This window comes from Heptranchias perlo, chromosome 1, assembly GCF_035084215.1.
Source record: "Heptranchias perlo isolate sHepPer1 chromosome 1, sHepPer1.hap1, whole genome shotgun sequence".
NCBI classification, from domain to species: domain Eukaryota; kingdom Metazoa; phylum Chordata; class Chondrichthyes; order Hexanchiformes; family Hexanchidae; genus Heptranchias; species Heptranchias perlo.
The window spans coordinates 34,833,178-34,856,573 of NC_090325.1; the positions used below are offsets into that span (position 1 = coordinate 34,833,178).

Sequence of the window (23,396 nt, forward strand, 5' to 3'; positions counted from 1 at the left end):
AACTGGACCAGCCACATAAATACTGTGGCTACAAAAGCAGGTCAGAGGCTGGGTATTCTACGGCGAGTGACTCACCTCCTGACTCCCCAAAGCCTTTCCACCATCTACAAGGCACAAGTCAGGAGTGTGATGGAATACTCTCCACTTGCCTGGATGAGTGCAGCTCCAACAACACTCAAGAAGCTCGACACCATCCAGGACAAAGCAGCCCGCTTGATTGGCACCCCATCCACCTCCCTAAACATTCACTCCCTTCACCACGGCGCACTGTGGCTGCAGTGTGTACCATCCACAGGATGCAATGCAGCAACTCGCCAAGGCTTCTTCGACAGCACCTCCCAAACCCGCGACCTCTACCACCTAGAAAGGACAAGGGCAGCAGGCACATAGGAACAACACCATCTGCACATTGCCCTTCAAGTCACACACCATCCCGACTTGGAAATATATCGCTGTTCTTTCATCGTCGCTGGGTCAAAATCCTGGAACTCCCTTCCTAACTGCACTGTGAAAGAACCTTCACCACACGGACTGCAGTGGTTCAAGAAGGCGGCTCACCACCACCTTCTTAATGGCAATTAGGAATGGGCAATAAATGCTGGTCTCGCCAGCGACGCCCACATCCCATGAGCGAATAAAAAAAATAAATAAATTTGCATGGACTGTGACCCTGGAACCTTCCAACGCTGACCCCACCAGATTATGCAGCTAACTCGGATGGGGTCAGTGGCCAGCTGTAGTGTGCCACCACTGATGCATTTTGGGCACCTGCCTGCACCAAGCAGCCAGGAACACCAGTCTTTTTGCCAGGTCTGCGGGGAAGTGTGTCTGGGCTCCACACCCACAGAAACAACGCAAGAAGCTGCCATTGTGAGGGAGCTGCAGTTACAAGAGAAAAAAATGCTTACTTCTTCAGGAGGCCAGGCTACTTCCCTGACCTGGGCCATCACACCTCCCCTTCCCCCTTGCTTTATCTGACTAGAAATACCAGCCTCCATTCTTATGCTGGTTCCTACTAAGGCTGGGGATGTGAAAACTACCAGCGTAGGGAGCTCCTGCTGTGTCTAATACAGGAGACTATGTTTGGGGCAGATTGGCATTTTGTCCCTCGGAAACTCCAGGCCAAGACTAGGATCCAGCATATCCAGGTCCCAGCCTATTTCATGGGCACTCCGTTGCATTCTTGCTGGAATTACAGCAGGAGTGTGTTGGATGACCTGTGCATTTTCAGAGCAAGTACTTTAAAATCCATCTGCAGTTAAAATCAAAGTAGAAAAATCACCTGGTCCTCGGTTACTGAGGAAAGTAAGGGTGGAAATTGCGGAGGCTCTGGCCACAATCTTCCAATCCTCGTTAGATATGGGGATGGTGCCGGAGGACTGGAGAATTGCAAATGTTGCATCTCTGTTCAAACCAGGGGAGAGGGATAAACCCGGCAATTACAGGCCAGTCAGCCTAACGTCGGCGGTGGGGAAACTTTTCGAGACATTAGAGATAATCCGGGACAAAATTAATTGGCACTTGGAAAAGTATGGGCTAATAAATGAAAGTCAGCACGGATTTGTTCAAGGAAAATTGTGTTTGACTAACTTGATTGAGTTCTTTGATGAAATATCAGAGAGGGATGATGAGGTTAATGCAGTTGATGTTGTGTATTTGGACTTTCAAAAGACATTTGATAAAGTACCACATAATAGACTTGTTAGCAAAATTAAAACCCATGGGATTAAAGGGACAGTGGCAGCGTGGATACAAAATTGGATAGGGGACAGAAAGCAGAGAGTAATGGAAAACCGTTGTTTTTCAGACTGGTGGGAGGTACACAGTGGTATTCCCCAGGGGTCAGTATTCGGACCACTGCTTTTTTTGATATATGTTAATGACCTGGACTTGGGTATAGAGGGTATAATTTCACAGTTTGCAGATGATACAAAACTCAGAAATGTAATAAACAGTGAGGAGGATAGTAACAGATTTCAGGACTTCATAGACAGACTGGTGAAATGGGCAGACACATTGCAGGTGAAATTTAACTCAGAGAAGAGCGAAGTGATGCATTTTGGTAGGAAGAATGAGGAGAGGCAATGTAAACTAAATGGTACGATTTTAAAGGGGGTGCAGGAACAGAGAGACCAGGCAGTGCACATACACAAATCTTTGAAGTGACAGGACATGTTGAGAAGGCTGTTAAAAAAGCACATGGGATCCTGGGCTTTATTAATAAAGGCAAAGAGTACAAAAGCAAGGAAGTTATGCTGAACCTTTATAAAACACTGGTTAGACCTCAGCTGGAGTATCATGTTCAATTCTGAGCACCACACTTTAGAAAGGATGCCAAGGCCTTCGAGAGGGTGCAGAAGAGATTTACCAGAATGGTGCCTGGGATGAGGGACTTCAGTTATGTGGAGAGACTGGAAAAGCTGGGGCTGTTCTCCTTAGAACAGAGAAGGTTAAGGGGAGATTTGATAGAGGTGTTCAAAATCATTAAAGGGTTTTGACAGAGTAAATAAAGAGAAACTGTTTCCAGTGGCAGAAGATTCAGTAACCAGAGGACACAGATTTAAGGTGATTGGCAAAAGAGCCAGAGGCAACATGAGAAAACATTTTTTTACGCAGCGAGTTGTTATGATCTGGAACGCACTGCCTGAAAGGGTGCTGAAAGCAGATTTAATAATAACTTTCAAAAGGGAATTGGATAAATACTTGAAGGGAAAATATTTACAGGGCTATGGGGAAAGAGCAGTAGAATGAGACTAATTGTATCTTTCAAAGAGCTGGCAAAGGCATGATGGGCCGAATGGCCTCCTCTTGTGCTGTAGCTATTGGGGTACTATGAAGTCACAGCTTAAATTGATATCAATGTTGCAATATTTAGTTGTTTTGTCAATAGGTTTACAGGCTTGAGAAAAGAACCAAGCCATATAATTCAAACATAAACAATGCCTAATGATTTGGTTCAATTATGTGTATGACTGACAGCTTCTTTCTGAATTGAACTGTCAGTTACTTAAATCCAGGAACCCTGGAAACTGTTTCTGGGATATTTAAGTGAGCTGAGTTGGTTAAATCAACGGGAGCCGGTTTGAAACCTTCAAGAGTTAGATCAGGTTAGTGTAGCTCCAACACTGATGAGAAATTAAAAGAACTAAGTATATACAATGTAAATTTCTATTTTAAATATATCTGTGTTATATATTGCTGCTATTTATTAATTTGTTTATCTCTTGTTAAATAAATAGTCAAAGTCTGAAACAAGGTCTAATATTGTGATGTTCTGCTGTTTTTTGTAGACCATAGAGAGGTCTTTTGAAAGCAGAGGCTAATTCCAGTGGCTAAAGTAATTAGCAGAAAGATATTTAACTTCATTGGCTGAGTTAGAGAGATTCCTGATTAACAAGGGAGTCAAAGGTTATAGTAGGTAGACGGGAAAGTAGGGTTGAGGTCACAATCAGATCAGCCATGATATCATCAAATGGCAGAGCAGGCTTGAGGGGCTGAATGGCCTACTCCTGCTCTTAATTCGTATGTTCGTATGGTCAGGAATTTACTTGGAGTTGCTCCCGTTCTGCCACTGTAACTTCACTGGAAGTGCGATGGAAACCTCGTTTACACATGTAAACAGGGTTTTCTCTCACACTTCCAACAAAGTTACGGCAGCAGAGCGGGAACAGCTCCAAGGAAATTCCTGGCCATTATCCTGAGCTGTTTATACTGAAAGTTTCCCTAGATATGAAACAAGTAAAGATACCCTTAAGGTCATAGGGAGTTGGTACTGACCGGAAGAGTAATCTAAAATAGAGAAGCCAATAAATCTATTGTAAGAAGGATAGAAAGGACCCAAAATCATAAGAGCTACCTCTGACAATGCAGCGCACCTTCCATGCTACACTGAATTGTCAGCCTGGATTGTATACTCAAGTCCTTGAACCAGCACCCTTCTGACTCAGAGGCAAGATTGCTTTCAATTGAGCAAAAATTGCAAGTTTTGCTGTTTTTCCAGTGCAGAACCTCACTAAATGTGACTGCAGTATGCAGAACCTGGGCTATAATGTTGCAGCTCTACCTCTTATCCATGCTCATGTCTAGCAAGGTCCTGTGCCAACAGTGGAGCCTTGCAATTTCTACTCTTACATATGCATTGAATGTATCCTAGTAAAAGTACTAGGGCTCAGTGCGCCAGGCTTTACCCAGTGGATGAGGTATGAGAGGATTAAGACAGACAATAGTGAAAATAAAAATAAAACCAGAAAATGCTGGAAAACACTCAGCTGGTCAGGCAGCATCAGGAAGTCCCACCTCCACTTAAAGCCAGCGGGCCGATACGTAAAAGGGCAATGTACCTCATTGAGATACTTGAGGTACTTAATATTTTGTGCACTGGAATAATAAAATAATTATAACCTTACCTGTTCGGGTTTCCCATTGCTTCCGATTCACATCAGGTGAAAGCAGTTGGAAAGGCCGGATCAACGAGGTGAGTGCTTTTACTGCACTGCTAGTGGGGCCGGAGGAGCAGGAATGCTTCATCCAGGTCCAACAAGCTCACCTGACCAACAGGACCCCCGCAATCAGCCGACCCCAATGGTGGATCCCTTTCCTGATGGATCCCCACTTACCTCCGACTCTTCAGCCAACCTCCAGCGACCCCCGTATCTGTTCCTCGGGCCCCCCCCCCACATCTGTTCCTCGGGCCCCCCCCACCCCGTATCTGTTCCTCGGGCCCCCCCCCCACATCTGTTCCTCGGGCCCCCCCCACCCCGTATCTGTTCCTCGGGCCCCCCCCATATCTGTTCCTTGGGCCCCCCCCCCGTATCTGTTCCTCGAGCCCCCCCCGTATCTGTTCCTCGAGCCCCCCCACATATCTCTTCCCCGGGCCCCCCCCCCCCGTATCTGATCCTCGGGCCCCCCCCGTATCTGTTCCTCGGCCCCCCACGCCCCCCCGTATCTGTTCTTCGGCCCCCCCCCGTATCTGTTCCTCGGCCCCCCCACCCCGTATCTGTTCCTCGAACCCCCCCCCCGTATCTGTTCCTCAGCCCCCCACGCCCCCCGTATCTGTTCCTCGGCAACCCCCCCCCCCGTATCTGTTCCTCGGCCCCCCCCCGTATCTGTTCCTCGGCCCCCCCACCCCGTATCTGTTCCTCGAGCCCCCCCCCCCCGTATCTGTTCCTCGAGCCCCCCCACATATCTCTTCCCCAGGCCCCCCCCCCCCCGTATCTGATCCTCGGGCCCCCCCCGTATCTGTTCCTCGGGCCCCCCCGTATCTGTTCCTCGGGCCCCCCTGAACTCCAGCTGGCCTTCCTGTCCGACAGCCAGCCAGCCTGTCAATCAGGTTTGCTTCCGGGCCAAATCCCGGAAATGCAATTGATTGGCCTCATTAAGCGCCCACTTACCTTCTGGGTTTTGCACCAGGAAATCATTCCCACCACTCCCTTCCCGGCGCGCTGTTAAAATTTACCCAATATTTCAGGACAATGACATTTCATTACTCCATAGTGAAAAGAAAAACCTCTTCCAGTGATGTAATATTCTATTAACTCCAATACTGATTGATTTCTATATGTGCACTGGATGTTAGGCCTCATTGCATTTAGAGAAAGGGAGAACAAATGACTATGAAGCTTGTTGTATATCTAATGTTTCTTGTTTGGCATATGAACCATGCAAAAAAAAAGTTAACTTCTAAAGACAGTTTGGGCTAACCACTGTTGTGATTTGATTGACAGGTCTGGACAAAGGAGGGCAGTACAGTTTTCAACTTGCTGCCATGACAGTGAATGGAACAGGCCCAGCATCTGACTGGTTCACCGTAGAAACACCAGAGAATGATCTAGATGGTAATAATCCTTTTAGGAAAATCTGTTACACGATTTACTGCACGGAACCATGGTAATTGAAATTATGGTCAACAAATCATCAGTTGGTGGTGAAAAAAAAAATCATGAGTTTGGGTGAAGACCGATCTAAGTCAACGGGTATGATATAGTTGCGATTACGGAGACATGGCTGCAGGGTGACCTAGGATGGGAACTGAACATCCAGGAGTATTCAATATTTAGGAAGGACAGGCAAAAAAGGAAAGGAGGTGGGGTAGCGTTGTTAGTCAAGGAGGAAATCAATGCAATAGTGAGGAAGGATATTGGCTCGGAAAATCACGATGTGGAATCTGTATGGATGGAGCTAAGAAACACCAAGGGGCAGAAAATGTTGGTGGGGGTTGTCTATAGGCCCCCAAACAGTAGTGGAGATGTAGGGGAGGGCATTAAACAGGAAATTAGAGGCGCAATGCAAGAAGGGTACAACTATAATCATGGGTGACTTTAATTTACATATAGATTGGTCAAACCAAATTAGCAATAATACTGTGGGGGAGGAATTCCTGGAGTGTGTATGTGATGGATTTCTAGACCAATGCATTGAGAAACCAACTCAAGAACAGGCGATCCTAGACTGGGTATTGTGCAATGAGAAAGGATTAATTAACAATCTTGTTGTGCGGGGTCCCATAGGGAAAAGCGACCATAACATGATAGAATTCCTCATTAAGATGAAGAGTGAAGTAGTTGAATCCGAAACTAGGGTCCTGAATCTAAATAAAGGAAATTACAAAAGTATGAGGTGTGAGTTGGCTAGGATAGATTGGGGAACTTTACTAAAAGGGATGCCGGTGGATAAGCAATGGCTAATATTTAAAGAACATGTGCAGAAATTACAATAATTATTCATTCCTGTCTGGCGCAAAAATAAAACGGGAAAGGTGGCTCAACCGTGGCTTACAAAAGAAATTAGGCATAGTATTAGATCCAAAGAGGAGACATATAAAATTGCCAGAAAAAGCGGCAAGCCTGAGGATTGGGAGCAGTTCAGAATTCAGCAAAGGAGAACAAAGAGATTGATTAAGAGGGGAAAAATAGAGTATGAGAGTAAACTAGCAGGGAACATAAAAACTGACTGTAAAAGCTTCTCTAAATATAACAAGAGAAAAAGATTAGTGAAGACAAATGTAGGTCCCTTACAGTCAGAAATGGGGGAAATTATAATGGGGAACAAAGAAATGGCAGAACAATTAAACACATACTTTGGTTCTGTCTTCACAAAGGAGGACACAAATAACCTCCTGGAAATGTTCAGGAACCAAGGGTCTAGTGACAGGGAGGAACTGAAGGAAATCAGTATTAGTAAAAAAATAGTGCTAGGGAAATTAATGGGGCTAAAGGCTGACAAATCCCCAGGGCCTGATAATCTACATCCCAGAGTACTAAAGGAAGTGGCCCTGGAAATAGTGGATGCATTGGTGATCATCTTCCAAAATTCTATAGACTCTGGAACAGTTCCTACAGATTGAAGGGTGGCAAATGTAACCCCACTATTTAAAAAAGGAGGGAGAGAAAAAACAGGGAATTACAGACCAGTTAGCCTAACATCAGTAGTGGGGAAAATGCTAGAGTTTATTATAAAGGATGTGATAACAGAACACTTGGAAGACATTAATGGGATTGGACAAAGTCAGCATGGGTTTATGAAAGGGAAATCTTTCTTAACAAATCTACTGGAGTTTTTTGAGGAGGTAACTTGTAGAATAGATAGGGGAGAACCAGTGGATGTGGTGTACTTGGATTTTCAGAAGGCTTTTGATAAGGTCCCACACATGAGGTTAGTGTGCGGGATTGGGGGGAATATACTGGCATGGATTGAGAATTGGTTGACAGACAGGAAACAGAGAGTAGGAATAAACGGGTCTTTTTCGGGGTGGCAGGCAGTGACTAGTGGGGTACCGCAGGGATCAGTGCTTGGGCCCCAGCTATTCACAATATGTATCAATGATTTGGATGAGGGAACTGAATGTAACATTTCCAAGTTTGCAGACGACACAAAGCTTGGGTGGAATGTGAGCTGTGAGGAGGATGCAAAGAGGCTCCAATGTGATTTTAGACAAGTTGGGTGAGTGGGCAAGAACATGGCAGATGCAGTATAACGTGGATAAATGTGAGGTTATCCACTTTGGTTGTAAAAACAGAAAGACAGATTATTATCTGAATGGTGATAGATTGGGAAAAGGGGAGGTGCAACGAGACCTGGGTGTCCTTGTACACCAGTCGCTGAAAGCGAGCATTCAGGTGCAGCAAGCAGTTAGGAAGGCGAATGATATGTTGGCGTTCATTGCAAGAGGATTTGAGTACAGGAACAGGGATGTCTTACTGCAGTTGTACAGAGCCTTGGTGAGACCACATCTGGAGTATTGTGTGCAGTTTTGGTCTCCTTAGCTGAGGAAGGATGTGCTTGCCATGGAGGGAGTGCAACAAAGGTTTACCAGACTGATTCCGGGGATGGCAGGACTGACATATGAGGAGAGATTGGGTCTACTAGGCCTTTATTCATTCGAGTTTAGAAGAACGAGAGGTGATCTCATCGAAACATATAAAATTCTAATAGGACTAGACAGACTAGATGCAGGGAGGACGTTCCCAATGGATGGGGAATCCAGAACCAGGGGTCACAGTCTCAGGATACGGGGTATGCCATTTAGAACCGAGATGAGGAGAAATTTCTTCATTCAGAGGGTGGTGAACTTGTGGAATTCTTTACCTCAGAAGGCAGTGGAGGCCAAGTCATTAAATATATTCAAGAAGGAGATAGATATATTTCTTAATGCTAAAGGGATATGGGGAAAGAGCGGGAACAGGGTACTGAGTTAGATGATCAGCCATGATCATTTTGAATGGCGGAGCAGGCCCGAAGGGCCGAATGGTCTACTCGTGCTCCTATTTTCTATGTTTCTATGATTCTATGATAAAAGGGAATTGAACTGTGAATATCTCATGCAAAGGATGTAACCTGAGTGGTGAATGTGTTAACTTGTGGAGCTTTGAGACGGAAGCCATGGGTGATTAATAAGTTTATCAGAGGCCAGTTTTATTGTATAGAATGTATACTCTCATTGCATTGTAGCTGGGAGTATCTGCCCCAGTTTCAGTCTGTAGAGGTTTCCATTATGCGCATTCTTTTGCCAGCCCCTTTGCACATTATGGAACAACAAGAATGGTTTATCATGAGCTTTGATATTAGGGCTGCATGATAAGAGGAAGGAATTTTGCTGGGAAATAATAGATCTGTGTATATCTGTGTTATTTCTTTGTGTATTACTGTCAGTACATCTGTATATCTGTGCTGCCTCCATCATTATATACTGTAGTGGCATTGAATAAATAGAGGAATTCCTGAGTTTATTGGAAAAATAACCTGAGTACAGATACAGGAAAGAAAATGAGAGAAAGAGAGAGAAAACCAACAGGATGGTAAAGTCCAGTCATTGTGGTCAGCATGGAGGCATGGTAGAATGGAGAACCAAGTTATTGGTGTGATCAGGTTTGATCCCCTGCTCTGCTGAGATCCTAAGCATTGACACTCAACTGTGGAGAGACAATGGTAGAAGTCAAGTGCCTACCAACAAAGGAGGGTGGAGGGACAATCAGAAGACTTCTCACTGGGCTACTATCAGAAATCTCCTAAAGGCTGCATCAAGAGTGTAATAAAGGAGGCCTAGGTGTAAGCTGCTTCCCAATTTCTGGATTACAGGAGGCATGCTACCCAGTGATAGAATCCAAGGGCAGAAAACTCAGAGAGTAACATACACTCAGTAAAACATGGGACATTATAAATTGTGTGAAACATAAGAGACATGATAAACTCACCTTCCCTCCTAATGTACACAGACAGCACCAAACTAGCAATGTTTTTTTTTTATTCGTTCACGGGATGTGGGCGTCGCTGGCAAGGCCGGCATTTATTGCCCATCCCTAATTGCCCTCGAGAAGGTGGTGGTGAGCCGCCTTCTTGAACCGCTGCAGTCCGTGTGGTGACAGTTCTCCCACAATGCTGTTAGGAAGGGAGTTCCAGGATTTTGACCCAGCGACAATGAAGGAACGGCGATATATTTCCAAGTCGGGATGGTGTGTGACTTGGAGGGGAACGTGCAGGTGGTGTTGTTCCCATGCGCCTGCTGCCCTTGTCCTTCTAGGTGGTAGAGGTCGCGGGTTTGGGAGGTGCTGTCGAAGAAGCCTTGGCGAGTTGCTGCAGTGCATCCTGTGGATGGTGCACACTGCAGCCACAGTGCGCTGGTGGTGAAGGGAGTGAATGTTTAGGGTGGTGGATGGGGTGCCAATCAAGCGGGCTGCATTATCTTGGATGGTGTCGAGCTTCTTGAGTGTTGTTGGAGCTGCACTCATCCAGGCAAGTGGAGAGTATTCCATCACACTCCTGACTTGTGCCTTGTAGATAGTGGAAAGGCTTTGGGGAGTCAGGAGGTGAGTCACTCGCCGCAGAATACCCAGCCTCTGACCTGCTCTCGTAGCCACAGTATTTATATGGCTGGTCCAGTTAAGTTTCTGGTCAATGGTGACCCCCAGGATGTTGATGGTGGGGGATTCGGCGATGGTAATGCCATTGAATGTCCACTGCATTGCGTAAGTGGGACTTGTAGGTTTAGGGTTGAAATGTTTAAGGTGTTTAGGCAAAAGTCATGTCCATAAAGTTATCTGCCTGTTATAATCAGACATTAAATGGAAGCTGGTTAAAACTCCAATTTAAAGGGACAAAAATAAAAAAAAGTTGCTTTTCCTCAATGTAATAGGCCATGGCTTCAGTGAAATCTGATTGACCAATTTTGAATTCCAACTAGCTATGAATCTGAAGACAGATTTAAATATGCTCATCCCAGCCAATTCCTCCAAGCCTGTCAGCTTTATAATGTGTTCAACTGGGATTGTGTAAACAGACTTACTGTGTAGTTAACAAAGACTCCACTACAATCCCATTTACAGACACAGGGTCGTGGGGAGCACACCCGCGATTTCTCGATTTGAGCTGCCAAAGGGCAGGGCTCCACGCCAGGAGTGGTCATTTGGAAAATCAACCTGAAGATGTTAAACTGAGATCCCATCTTCCTGTGGGTGTTAAGGGTCTAATGGCACTATTTAAAGAAGAGCAGGGATTTTTCCTAGTGTCCTGACCAACATACTTACCAACATTGCCATCACAAACTGATTAAATGTTTATCTCATTGCTGTTTGTGGGATCTTGCTGACATAGAATGACTATTGCATTTGTCTACACAACAGCAGTCGATCTAGTTCAAAAATAATTCATTGCATGAAATACTATGAAGCATTTCAATGTGATAAGGCACAAAATCCACATATCATTATAAAATAAACCTATCCTAAAACTACTGTGTGCAAGATACTTGCGTGAGAAATAAAATTAAGCGAATTTCTTTTCTTAAAACATATATTTTCTTTTTAGTAATTTTATAAAATGAAATTGAAAATTATATATACTAACATAATTTTTTTTCCTCTTTCTATCACAGAATCCCAAGTTCCTGACCAGCCAAGTTCTCTTCATGTCAGGCCTCTGACTACAAGCATTGTGATGAGCTGGACTCCACCATTAAACCCAAACATAGCGGTCCGGGGATACATCATTGGTTATGGAGTAGGCAGTCCCTACGCTGAGACTGCGCAGGTCGACAACAAGCAGCGCTATTTTTCCATTGAAAATCTAGGTAAATATCATCTGAAACTAGTCTTTTGGAGAAGAATTAGAGATACTAGCTAGGCATCTCGCTTCGATACCTTTAGCAGTAAATCTGTGGTCTGAAAATATTTTGGCAACCAGGAAAGCAAAAGTTGGGCCAAGAACAGGCTGAAACTATGGGTCTACCAGGGCAGTCCTGTTTGTGGATCTTGGGAAGGGGGTAGAAGCGGGTTGTGTGGGGTTGGGGGACTATGAGATTGGAGGCCATGGGGGGAAGATCTCCAGAGGAGATGAGGTCAATTATGGTCTGGGAAACTATGGCTTGATGTTCGGCGGTGGGGTTATGGCCCAGGGGGACGTAGGAAGTGGTGTTGGAGAGTTGGTGTTGGGCCTCCACAAGTTAGAAATCTGTTCGCCAAACAACAACAGTGTCCTTGTCGGCAGGTTTAATGACAAAGTCAGGGTTGGACCTGAGAAAATAGAGTGCTGCAAGTTCAGAGAAATATGGAGTAGTAGTTAGAGAGGATGGCAGGGTCAAGAATGGGCTTTTTGAGGAGGGAGTGATGACGGCAATTTTGAAGAGGGGGAACAAGGCAAAAGGAATCATTAATGATATCAGCACTGGGGCAAGGAGAGGTAGTTGAGTGGTTGGTGGTTATATGGCGAAGAGATCAAGGGAGCAGGAGGTGGATCTCATAGAGGACGTGAGGTTGGGGAGGACTGGGAAGAGTTGGAATGAAACTACAAAATGGTAAGTGGTCGGATCTGGGGTGACAGAGGGGTTAAGGGAGGGCCAAAGATAAGAGTAGAGGAGCTGGTGGCTGAGGCAACTGCACAGATAGTCTCAATCTCAGAGACTGAAAAGTCCATAAACTCCTTATATTTGACATTAAAGATGAAGAAACTACTAGTTATCCTCTAACTACATGGAAGGAAGCAGCCAGATAAAAGTTGAAGTAAATCTACTGAAAAGTTTCCAAAAATAGAAGAAATAATGTTCCAAAGTGTCAGTCCGAGTCTGTGTACAGAATAGTTGTCTGTTAGTCCTTGGGCTATGGAAAGTATTCTACTCAGCTACTGACTTGCATAACCTGCTCTGACTTCACTACTGAGGGGATATGATAGCAGATATTTTCCTTACTGCAAAGACAGCACAGGGCCCTCTCTGCTCATTCACTCAAGAGTGTGAGTTCTTTATATGGTGCCATTATGATATTCGACTTTGATAGCCCAGACGCAGTTCCTCCCACCCACAATGGTGTATTTTTAAAAATAATTTTTATCTGTTTTTAGTTATGCACAAACTGTGTGACTTATAAGAAGGTTCATTCCGGTACTTTTAATTGAAAAAAATGGTGATGAATTCCTCCCATGGTTCAATGGATAAATCTGCTGCCCTATGTAACATTGAGCCTTACTAATTGGATGACAGCAGAAAAGCTACAGTTGGTCTCAGCATCCCTCAGCTAGGGAGGGGGAAATATCAGTCAGGGTTCCCACTGCTAACTTCTAGCCAGTGACTCCTATTGGAAAATGCACATATTTCGACATCATTGTCTGGAATTTGCATGCAGCTACCCTGATCTTCCACCATAACTTTGGCAGAAGCTTGGGGGATACCCCGGAGAAATGACATAAACAGCCGTTTACTCCATTTCTCCAGGGTTTCCGACGATCTTCCACCGAAGGAGAATTGGGAGAACCTCATGGTCTAATCAGGTGAAGTCAACCATCACGGTCTAACCTCACACAAAGAATGATCACTTGGGCAAGACACCAGAGGTCTCCAGGCATATATATGGAACTGCAGCCCAGCATGGGTCTGTGATTTCAGGAGAAGAAGCAGAAAAAGCATGAAGGGAAGATTGCATGAAAATAGAATCCAAAAGAATACAAATTATGCACGGGTGTGATTTCATTGGAATTTTATGGGACTTAGATAATAAGATGACTTATAACAGGAGATCTGGGTCAGAACAAGTTCATATTTCATAATCATAAAGCAATTAACATTAATTCCCATTATATTCTGTCAATTTAATATTTTTGTTCAAATCTGGCCGTGACCTATATTAATTGGATTTAATTTTACAAATGACTTCTACTCCTTTGCTGCTCTCTCAAATTTTGAGAAAGTATATACATATGTACCTGTGTGGGGATGAATTAGGACATTAACTTCTTTCAAATACAGCACCAAAAATATTTCACTTGGAAGTCTCAGACTCTTTATTTAGTTCCAAGTCTTATTATTAATAAGAAAAATACTGACTGTGATACTGTGCTTTCTTTTGCAGAGCCAAGCTCCCATTACGTCATTTCTTTGAAGGCCTTTAACAATGCAGGGCAGGGGGTCCCTCTGTATGAGAGTGCCACCACCAGGGCATTATCAGGTAGGCTATACTTGGATGGATGGAGGAGGCAACTACTCTGCTTATATTGATTGTACAAAACTGTTAGCCAAGCCTAATTATGTAGTGACAACTGTTCTGGAATATTCCCAGCAGAAATTTATCATGAGGCCTAGTGCATTTGCTCAAATTAATCTGAATTGGGGAACGTTCTGTGGCCCTTTATTTGGCCATTGTTGTAGAATTTCAATGTTTTAGATTATATTGGCAAATCCTTGACACTTTAAGTGCCTGTGTGCCTGGAACCAGAGGGAATGTGAAATGGCTGGAAAGCAAGCTCACGGCTGGAATGGGAGAGATGAAGCTTAACATATGTTAACACAATGAAGCTTTAAAGCATCAAAACTTAATTATTTATTTCTATATTTATTTGTGAGATATATTTTCTCAAAATCTTACCTTTTATAAGCTTTATCTTTCTAAATTTCCGAGGAATCAATTGCATATCCCCAAAGAAAGAAAATAGGTTTGTTGCTTGAAAATCAAGAAAAATCATCCAGGCCTCAAAGAATTAAGTGATCTCTTGTGCCTACCAACCAGTGAAATAATTTGTTATGATGGAATAAATGATCAGGATTTCTTGGTTGAAACTCAGTCTCTTTATGAAGGGCTGCATCTCTCTTTATACCTGGAAGTATTTAATACTAGCACTGGGTTCAGAGAATGGAAAATTGTTCTGTCTCCTCCCATTGGTATCCCTAACTTAATCGGCACAAATTTCACCAAGAATTCAACTGAAGCAACATTTATTTAAATAACAATTTGGGTTCTGCTAAGCCTCGGTGGAATTATAGAAGATTCCATTTGATAATAAATGACTCTTTTATTCTAGACATGCATCAGATAAGTATTAATTTATTACAAAGGTCACAAATATAATTACATAGAAACATAGAAAATAGGAGCGAGAGTAGGCCATTCGGCCCTTCAGACCTACTCCGCCATTCAAAATGATCATGGCTGATCGTCTAACTCAGTACCCTGTTCCCACTTTTTCCCCATATCCCTTGATCCCTTTACCACTAAGAAATATATCTATCTCCTTCTTGAATACACCTAATGACTTGGCCTCCACTGCCTTCTGTGGTAGAGAATTCCACAGGTTCACCACCCTCTGAGTGAGGAAATTTCTCCTCATCTCAGTTCTAAATGGCATACCCCGTATCCTGAGACTCTGACCCCTGGTTCTGGACTCCCCAGCCATCGGGAACATCCTCCCTGCATCTAGTCTGTCTCGTCCTGTTAGAATTTTATATGTTTCGATGAGATCACCTCTCATTCTTCTAAACTCTAATGAATACAGGCCTAGTCGACCCAACCTCTCCTCATACGTCATTCCTGCCATCCCCGGAATCAATCTGGAAAACCTTCGTTGCACTCCCTCCATGGCAAGGACATCCTCAGATAAGGAGACCAAAACTGCACGCAATACTCCAGATATTGTCTCACCAAGGCCCTGTATAACTGCAGTAAGACATCCTTGCTCCTGTACTCAAATCCTCTTGCAATGAAGGCCAACATACCATTCGCCTTCCGAACTGCTTGCTGCACCTGAATGTTCACTTTCAGCGACTGGTGTACAAGGACACCCAGGTCTTGATGCAGCTCCCCTTTTCCCAATCTATCACCATTCAGATAATAATCTGCCTTTCTGTTTTTACACCAAAGTGGATAACCTCACATTTATCCATATTATACTGCATCTGCCATGTTCTTGCCCACTCACCCAACTTGTCTAAATCACATTGCAGCCTCTTTGCATCCTCCTCACAGCTCACATTCCACCCCAGCTTTGTGTCATCTGCAAACTTGGAAATGTTACATTTAGTTCCCTCATCCAAATCATTGATACATATTGTGAATAGCTGGGGCCCAAGCACTGATCCCTGCGGTACCCCACTAGTCACTGCCTGCCGCCCGGAAAAAGACCCATTTATTCCTACTCTCTGTTTCTTGTCTGTCAACCAATTCTCAATCCAATTACCAATGAGGAAAACTATTCATCTAATCTAGCTTATCCTTATATATAAACCTACACTCTCACCATCACAGCATCTAATTGCACCTTGGAAGATTCACTATGCCACCTGGAAGACCATTCCAGAAATTAATCTCTGTTTATGTGAAGAAACACTTCCTGACATTGGGCATGAATTGGTCTTCTACAAGTTTGTACCTACATCCCCTTGATCCACAGTCATGCATCCTTGAAATAGTGTTCAGGATTAATCTTTCTGTTCCAAATAAAATCTTATACAAGGTCTTCCTCAACCACCACCTTTTAAGGCTGACGAATCTGAGTTTTTCTAACCTTTTTTCTCTAAGGATCATCCTACTGGTCCTTCCCTGCACCACTTGTGAATCAATAGGCAGATTTTGCACCTTTTTGTTCATTTATTAAAGTTGACTTTTTCCAGCAAACACACCTCAGGAACTCTATCTTACTTTCACTGGCCGGCAACCAGCCAGATTGAGAGGTTGGCTGGCTGGCAGGCTGGAAGACCTGCGGTACAAGGCCGCAGCCGGGGATCAGAGAGGAGGGGGCAAGAGATCATGGCGGGGAGGGGGGCGGAGATCGCGGGGGGAAGAAATCGCAGGGGGAAAGAGATCGCAGGTCGGCATCGGATTGCGGTGTGGGGGGGAGAGAGATCGCGGGGGCAGGTCGTTGGATCATTGGGAGGGAGGCAGATCATGGCACGTTAGCTTAAGGAGCCAGGGTGAAGTACTCCTGCTCTTCCTGGCCCACAAGCAGTCTTTAAAAAGCACTTACCTGCTGGATCCAGCAGTTCTCTCCTCCCATCAGCTGCTGGGTTTTCTGAAACCCTGGGAAACCCGCTCGCAGCCATTAAATCTAAATGGCTGCTAAAATCTGAGGCATGGAGCCTCATTAACATATTTAAATTACTGACCTGCCTCTTGAGAGCAGGTTACTCGCCCAACCCCCAACCCATCCCGTTTAAACCGGAAGCAGGCTCGCTCGTGGTGGGTTAGGTCTGGTTTCACATTTTGAAGAATTTAACCAGCTCCCGCCACCCCCCCCACCCCCCAAACCGTCCTGGAGGGTTAAAATTCCCCCCACTATGTTTGTTCACCTGACTTTGGATGCAAATGTCTGCAACTATTTTTCAAAAAGTAACTATGGGGGAGAATCAGCAAAATGCTCCACAAATAATGAGCTCCAGAGAAAGAGGTTTTTTTTTATTCGTTCACAGGATGTGGGCGTCCCTAATTGCCCTCGAGAAGGTGGTGGTGAGCTGCCTTCTTGAACCGCTGCAGTCCGTGTGGTGAAGGTTCTCCCACAGTGCTGTTAGGTGGGGAGTTCCAGGATTTTGACCCAGCGACGATGAAGGAACGGCGATCTATTTCCAAGTCGGGATGGTGTGTGACTTGGAGGGGAACGTGCAGGTGGTGTTGTTCCCACGTGCCTGCTGCCCTTGTCCTTCTAGGTGGTAGAGGTCGCGGGTTTGGGAGGTGCTGTCGAAGAAGCCTTGGCGAGTTGCTGCAGTGCATCCTGTGGATGGTACACACTGCAGCCATTGTGCGCCGATGGTGGAGGGAGTAAATGTTTAGGTTGGTGGATGGGGTGCCAATCAAGCGAGCTGCTTTGTCCTGGATGGTGTCGAGCTTCTAAAGTGTTGTTGGAGCTGCACCCATCCGGGCAAGTGGAGAGTATTCCATCACACTCCTGACTTGTGCCTTGTAGATGGTGGAAAGGCTTTGGGGAGTCAGGAGGTGAATCACTCACCGTGTAATATCCAGCCTCTGACCTGCTCTTTTAGCCACTGTATTTATGTGGCTAGTCCAGTTAAGTTTCTGGTCAATGGTGACCACCAGGATGTTGATGGTGGGGGATTCAGCGATGGTATTGCTGTTGAATGTCAAGGGGAGGTGGTTAGATTCTCTCTTGTTGGAGATGGTCATTGTCTGGCACTTGTCCGGCACAAATGTTACTTGCCACTTATCAGCCCAAGCCTGGATGCGGGCACAGACTGCTTCATTATCTGAGGGGTTGCAAAGGGAACTGAACACTGTGCAATCATCAGTGAACATCCCCATTTCTGACCTTATAATGGAGGAAGGTCATTGATGAAGCAGCTGAAGGTGGTTGTGCCTAGGACACTGCCCTGAGGAACTCCTGCAGCAATGTCCTGGGGTTGAGATGATTGGTCTCCAACAACCACTACCATCTTCCTTTGTGCTCAGTACGACTCCAGTCGCTGGAGAGTTTTCCCCCTGATTCCCATTGACTTCAGCAGGTTTAGTGGATTGTCAACCATCAAGAATTGGGAATGATCTGAAGTTCCCTCAAGGTTGACCATGGGTGAACCCTGAAGTTCAAATTTGGAATATGGTCATCACTGTTTAACAATAAGTTTTACAAATTCCTTGTTCTGACCTTTCCTTGATGCACACACGCAGCACTACCTCACAGAATGGGTCTACTAGGTGCTATTGGTCCATGATGAAGAGTTAACATTTTTTTCACTTTCTTTTAAATATTTTTTCTGCTTATTGACATACTGTTCGGTAACCAGCAGCAGAACTCAATGTGGAGAGGCTTAAAATAAAATTAAATTACTCTGGGGGACTCTCAGTCCAGCTTTTGTGAGCTGGGCACAATGGGATGGCTGAGTCTGGAGATAAGGCAGCCCTCTTTCTTTGACTAGGTTTTTGTTGGTTCTTTCCCACCCATACTTTCCCCTTTTTCCTTCTCTCTTATATTTTACTCACCCCCTTTGCCCCTTTTCTCTCCTCACTTGCCTCCCAATTTCTCTACCAAATGTTCAGGAGCAGTCTATGCTCATGATTTCTCAAGTGAGTATACAACCTATTGGATTTTTAATCTTCCATAACTATATTTTTTCCCATTCTTCAGTCTGGGCCTCAGGTGCCCTTACATCCTTGCTTCTGGTGGTCTGAGGATCCCCTTTGTCTCATATTGGATACTTCTTGCTCAATTGGGTGATGCATAATCTTCTAGATTTGATAAAGTTGAATTATAATTCATTATTTTATCTTCCAGGCCTCAGTTTTGTTACTGGAATTCTTCTGCCTTTTTTTGTTCATTATTCTAGTTAGACTTGTAATTCTGATTGTTCCACTTTGTTGATAACTTTGTATTGGTTGAAATTCTAAATACATAAACAGTGAAAAAATGTAAATGAAATAGTTACAACTACAAAAACATATTGTGGAATATTCAGTAGCAGCTGGTATCTTATCACGCTCATCTCTCTGCCCAAAGTCAGCACAATGAAATACTCCAACGCCTCACAGCTAATCATCATCTGGCTGGCACTCATCAGAGGTTTCAACCTACTAATCGTGGGACATCTCATAGTGGTGGGTCTGCAACAGATTTGAGGAAACACCAGTTGGCATTCCCTTGCCATCTGTTTCAATTAAATTTTTGTTCCGGCAGACCTCTGTTCTTTGTGGTTAAAAGTTATTTCAAAACTAAGCTGTGGGAGACATTGAAGGAACAACTTATTTAAATTGGAAGTACTTTCCTCGAGGAACATAGGAACAGGAGCAAGCCATTTAGCCCCTGGAGCCTGTTCCGCTATTCAGTGAGGTCATGGCTGAATTACAGTTGCTTTCCAATTGAATTAAGCCTAGAAGACTAAAATAACGAATTAAACAAAGTTAGAATGAGAAATAGAAAAACAAACAACCCATGAAGTCCTTCCTGTAGGTCTCAATCATTTGTGTTCTTCATGGAGTTACACTGCGAAATGTTCCCTCACTGTCATTTCAGCAATGGACAAAACTACTGGTGATCCTCAAAGGAGACAAAGGCAACTTTCTAAGAGTTAATTAAGGCACTGTACCAGCTGTGACTTTAAGTCAGACCTTGTCTAAAGCGTAATGTGCAGAATTAAGGGCAAAATTGATCTTGTGACCTCTGGGGCTTCACTTTAACAAATCTTGCTCCACTAGGAATGAGGTTTTGTATGGCAAAAAAAAACTGATCTTAAATCCCTTTGAGAGTTGAATTGTCATCCTGGGAGTACTGGTAGGGGTATGCATTTGTCAAACCTGAGACGGCAAACAAGCCTGGTAATTACTGTAGTGTGATACTATTTCACTATAGTTCATTGCACATGATGCCTGCTCTTGAGGTACTTTTGTGCATTGAAAGCGGAATAGATGACCCAGGGCGAACATTTTGGGTCTTGACTAAATCTTCTCGATTGCTAAAGTTCACATCAGTCAAGCTCAAAGAATTGGCCTGAGGTCCATCTCTGAACATTTAAGAAAATATAGAAAGTCACTGTGCTATTATTTGAGGCTAGATGTCTGGTATAAAGAGTCATAACTTGCATTCTACTTCCAGTAGAAATCAGCACTTAAAACACTTTAGTACATTTTGCAGTTTGTGTAAAAAAAAAGTGTGTGGAGATGGTTTGGATCACAATTCTCAAAATTTTTAAAAGTAAACTTATTTTGATTTGATCTATATTTAAATTTGCTTTAATCAAACAAAAAATAGATTGAAAGGGATAAGCAAAAAAATTCTCAGAGTTTATTCTCCTTTAATGGACTAATGGGGGCATAAATTAATGTTTTTTTGCCATAATTTTTTTAATTCTGAAATTTTTGTTATTTACCTACATATAGCGCTGTTCTACATAAGACAACTAGGTGGTGTTTACTTCTTATTTGCTAAAACTCTGTTTCTCCCTTTTCCCTATACTTCTCTTTTCTTCTCTCTGTAGGTCCCTTTGTCCCACACGCAATTTCCCAGACAGTGCAGGCAAGCCTCTTGCAGTGATGTTTTATAGCTGCCACATTAGGAGATGAAAGACAGTGCCACAGCTCAACTATCCCTCCAATTTGTCCCTTCTTTTGTTCCTGAAAGGAGTCCTCTGCTCTCCGTCTCCCTTTGGCTAAGTTCAGAAATTCACCGCAAGGGTGTGAGCCAAAGTCCAACTGGTCCATTACATTTGACAATATGCAAATACACAAGACATATGAGAACATCACAGCTTGACTCTCCCTCCAAGTTTTCCCACCTCTCATCCTTGTCCCTACCTCAGTCCCAGATACCACCATCTCCATGCTACCACCTGTAGGTGTCCAGGCTGTTGCAGTCAGTCACAACTCTGTCAGGGTCAGCTGGGCAGATAATTCTCTGCCTAAAAACCAGAAGTTAACAACAGAAGTCCTACTGACTTGGAGTGCAAGAAAAACGAAGATGTTAACTCACTGCCTACCACTCTGCCAAGTGTGATACTATGCGCTATACACAAAGAAAACAAAACAACGCCAAGAGATTAGAACTAGAGATAGTTGCAGATTAATTTAAAGAAAGACTACCCCATTACGTCTTAAAGAGAAGCGATAAATCTCACACGTTTGCTTATCCCTATATAAATTGGCTTTCCTGACTGAATTAACATGAATTTTTTTTCATAATTTTCTCACATCATTTCACACCATTTTTTTGCATTTCTCACTTCTCAAATTATTGCTACTGTTTCCTTTCTTTTTCTGCTCCTTGATTCAATGCATGATTTGTTTTGGTGTCATGATCCAGACCCTGTTGACCCCTTAGATGTTGATTTGTTTCATTTGTTTGGTGACCTCCCTACCTCAATCCCAGATACCTCCACCCCCATGCTACCACCTGTAGGTGTCCAGGCAGTTGCCGTCAGTCACGACTCTGTCAGGGTCAGTTGGGCAGATAACACTGTGCCTAAAAACCAGAAGTCAACAACAGACATCCGCTTTTATACTGTTCGATGGAGGACAAGCTACTCTGCTAATGCCAAGTACAAGGTAACTGCTACTTCACACTTCCTTACAGGCTAGCTGTCTCTTTACTCTTTTCAATTATCTTTAAGAATAATCCGAAGCTTACACTGTTGATTGAAGTTAAACTTGATTTATTTTTTCTTAGCGCTGTTTAATTCATTAGTCAGTCATTGAAATTTGTCTCCATTGTTAAAAAAATGTACATGGGGAGGAGGGAGGAAGGGGACTCTCCTGATGGCTCCTGGTATAGTGCTGAGCCAAACATACCAGGAAACCCCACATACAATCCCTGATCTGTGTTGAGATAGCTAAGCTCAACTAGTGCAGCAGTACAATTGGCTTCAAAGTCAATTGGCTTCATTGGTTCCGAATTTCCTCATAGCCTGGGTGCACTGACTAATTGGGGCTGAAAATGCCAGATTTCCACCCACAAGGTGCAGTCACAAGAATTTCCTTTGGAGGCAAGAGTCTGCCCCTCGCAGCCCGACCTATTAAAAAGGAAGTAGGACCGATGGGATGGAGTCATCCAATGGTATTCCCTTTAGTTCCGCCCACTGAGTCCCCAAGGTACAGTACGTCAGCAAGATACAGCCACATAGAACATTTTTAAAGCAGAAGTGGGATCCACAGGAGTTTTCCAGGCCAGGTTCATGGCTTGGAACGTGTAAGAAATATGATTTCCACGCCAAATCATAATCATGTATCCTATTCTGCAAAGCTTCAGACGCTTGGCTAAAAAGCGAAGTGCAGACCTTGCGTCTGTGAGAATACAAAGAGAGCCAACATTCCACAGGAAATGATACGTCTGACATCAGGCCATCAAGCAAAGTGATTGGGAATATTGCAGAAACAATAGAAGTGTGAAACAGACACATTGGGCGTGATTTTAACCCCAAGCTGGGAAGGGGGCGGAGTGTCAAATTACGGACAGGAAAACCGGAAGTACGAGTTTCCTGGGCTTCCTTATGATTTTGATGTAAGGATGCCTTTTTTTTGTCGGTTTGCCGTCCTATTGACTGGCCTCATTGACCGGCTGGTCTCAGTCGAACGGGAGAGCAGCCAGGGAGAGGACGTGTTCAGGTAAGTCTTTGTTTGTATGAATGGAGGGGGGGCATGGGTGGGCATGGGGCCATAGGTTAGCACAGGGGTCGTTAGTTATGGGGGGAGGGATTGGGGGTCAGTCACGGGGGGGGTGTCGGGATTGGGGGGGTCATTGCGGGGCTCCGCGATCGTTGGCGGGAGATTGGGGATCGGGGTCAGGGGTCTGCGATCGGGGATCGGGGGGGGTTCGTGATTGGGGAAAGGGGTCCGTGATCGGGGATCGGGGGATGGCCACGATCGGGGGGGTCCGCGATCATTGGGGGCTCGCTGCAGGTAGGTTTGTTGGGCCTGGGGGAAGCACTCCTGCTCCTCCCGGCCCACAAGCTGTGCCAGAAAGGCACTTACCTGTTAGTCTCGGGCCTTCTTGCCTCCTTTCACGAGGCATAAAAGAGAAGGCCCGGGAATCCCGGCCCTCTGGAGTTGAAATTGGAAACTGTGGGAAAGTGGAGGCCCAAAGCCTCCTTGAAAGGTTATAAGGCCCGACCCGCCTTCTTGGAGTGGGTTGGTCGCCCGCCCCTCGTCCCAACCCAGTGAAAAACGGAAATGTGTGGGTTGGAGGCAGGTTGGGGGCGGGTCTAAAATGGTTGCAATTTT

At 44.4% G+C, this 23,396-nt stretch overlaps 1 protein-coding gene across 1 annotated transcript in view; it reads left to right on the forward strand.

Moving 5' to 3' along the window:
* The window catches only part of dcc (DCC netrin 1 receptor), a gene marked incomplete at its 5' end in the record, with an annotated part of 787,692 nt that overhangs the window by 635,793 nt on the left and 128,503 nt on the right, over nucleotides 1–23,396 (forward strand). Inside the window, 4 exons of the mRNA XM_067983624.1 lie at nucleotides 5,724–5,834; nucleotides 11,366–11,560; nucleotides 13,830–13,920; nucleotides 21,539–21,725. Coding sequence (XP_067839725.1) covers nucleotides 5,724–5,834; nucleotides 11,366–11,560; nucleotides 13,830–13,920; nucleotides 21,539–21,725 — 584 coding nt within the window. The remainder of the gene's footprint in view (nucleotides 1–5,723; nucleotides 5,835–11,365; nucleotides 11,561–13,829; nucleotides 13,921–21,538; nucleotides 21,726–23,396) is intronic.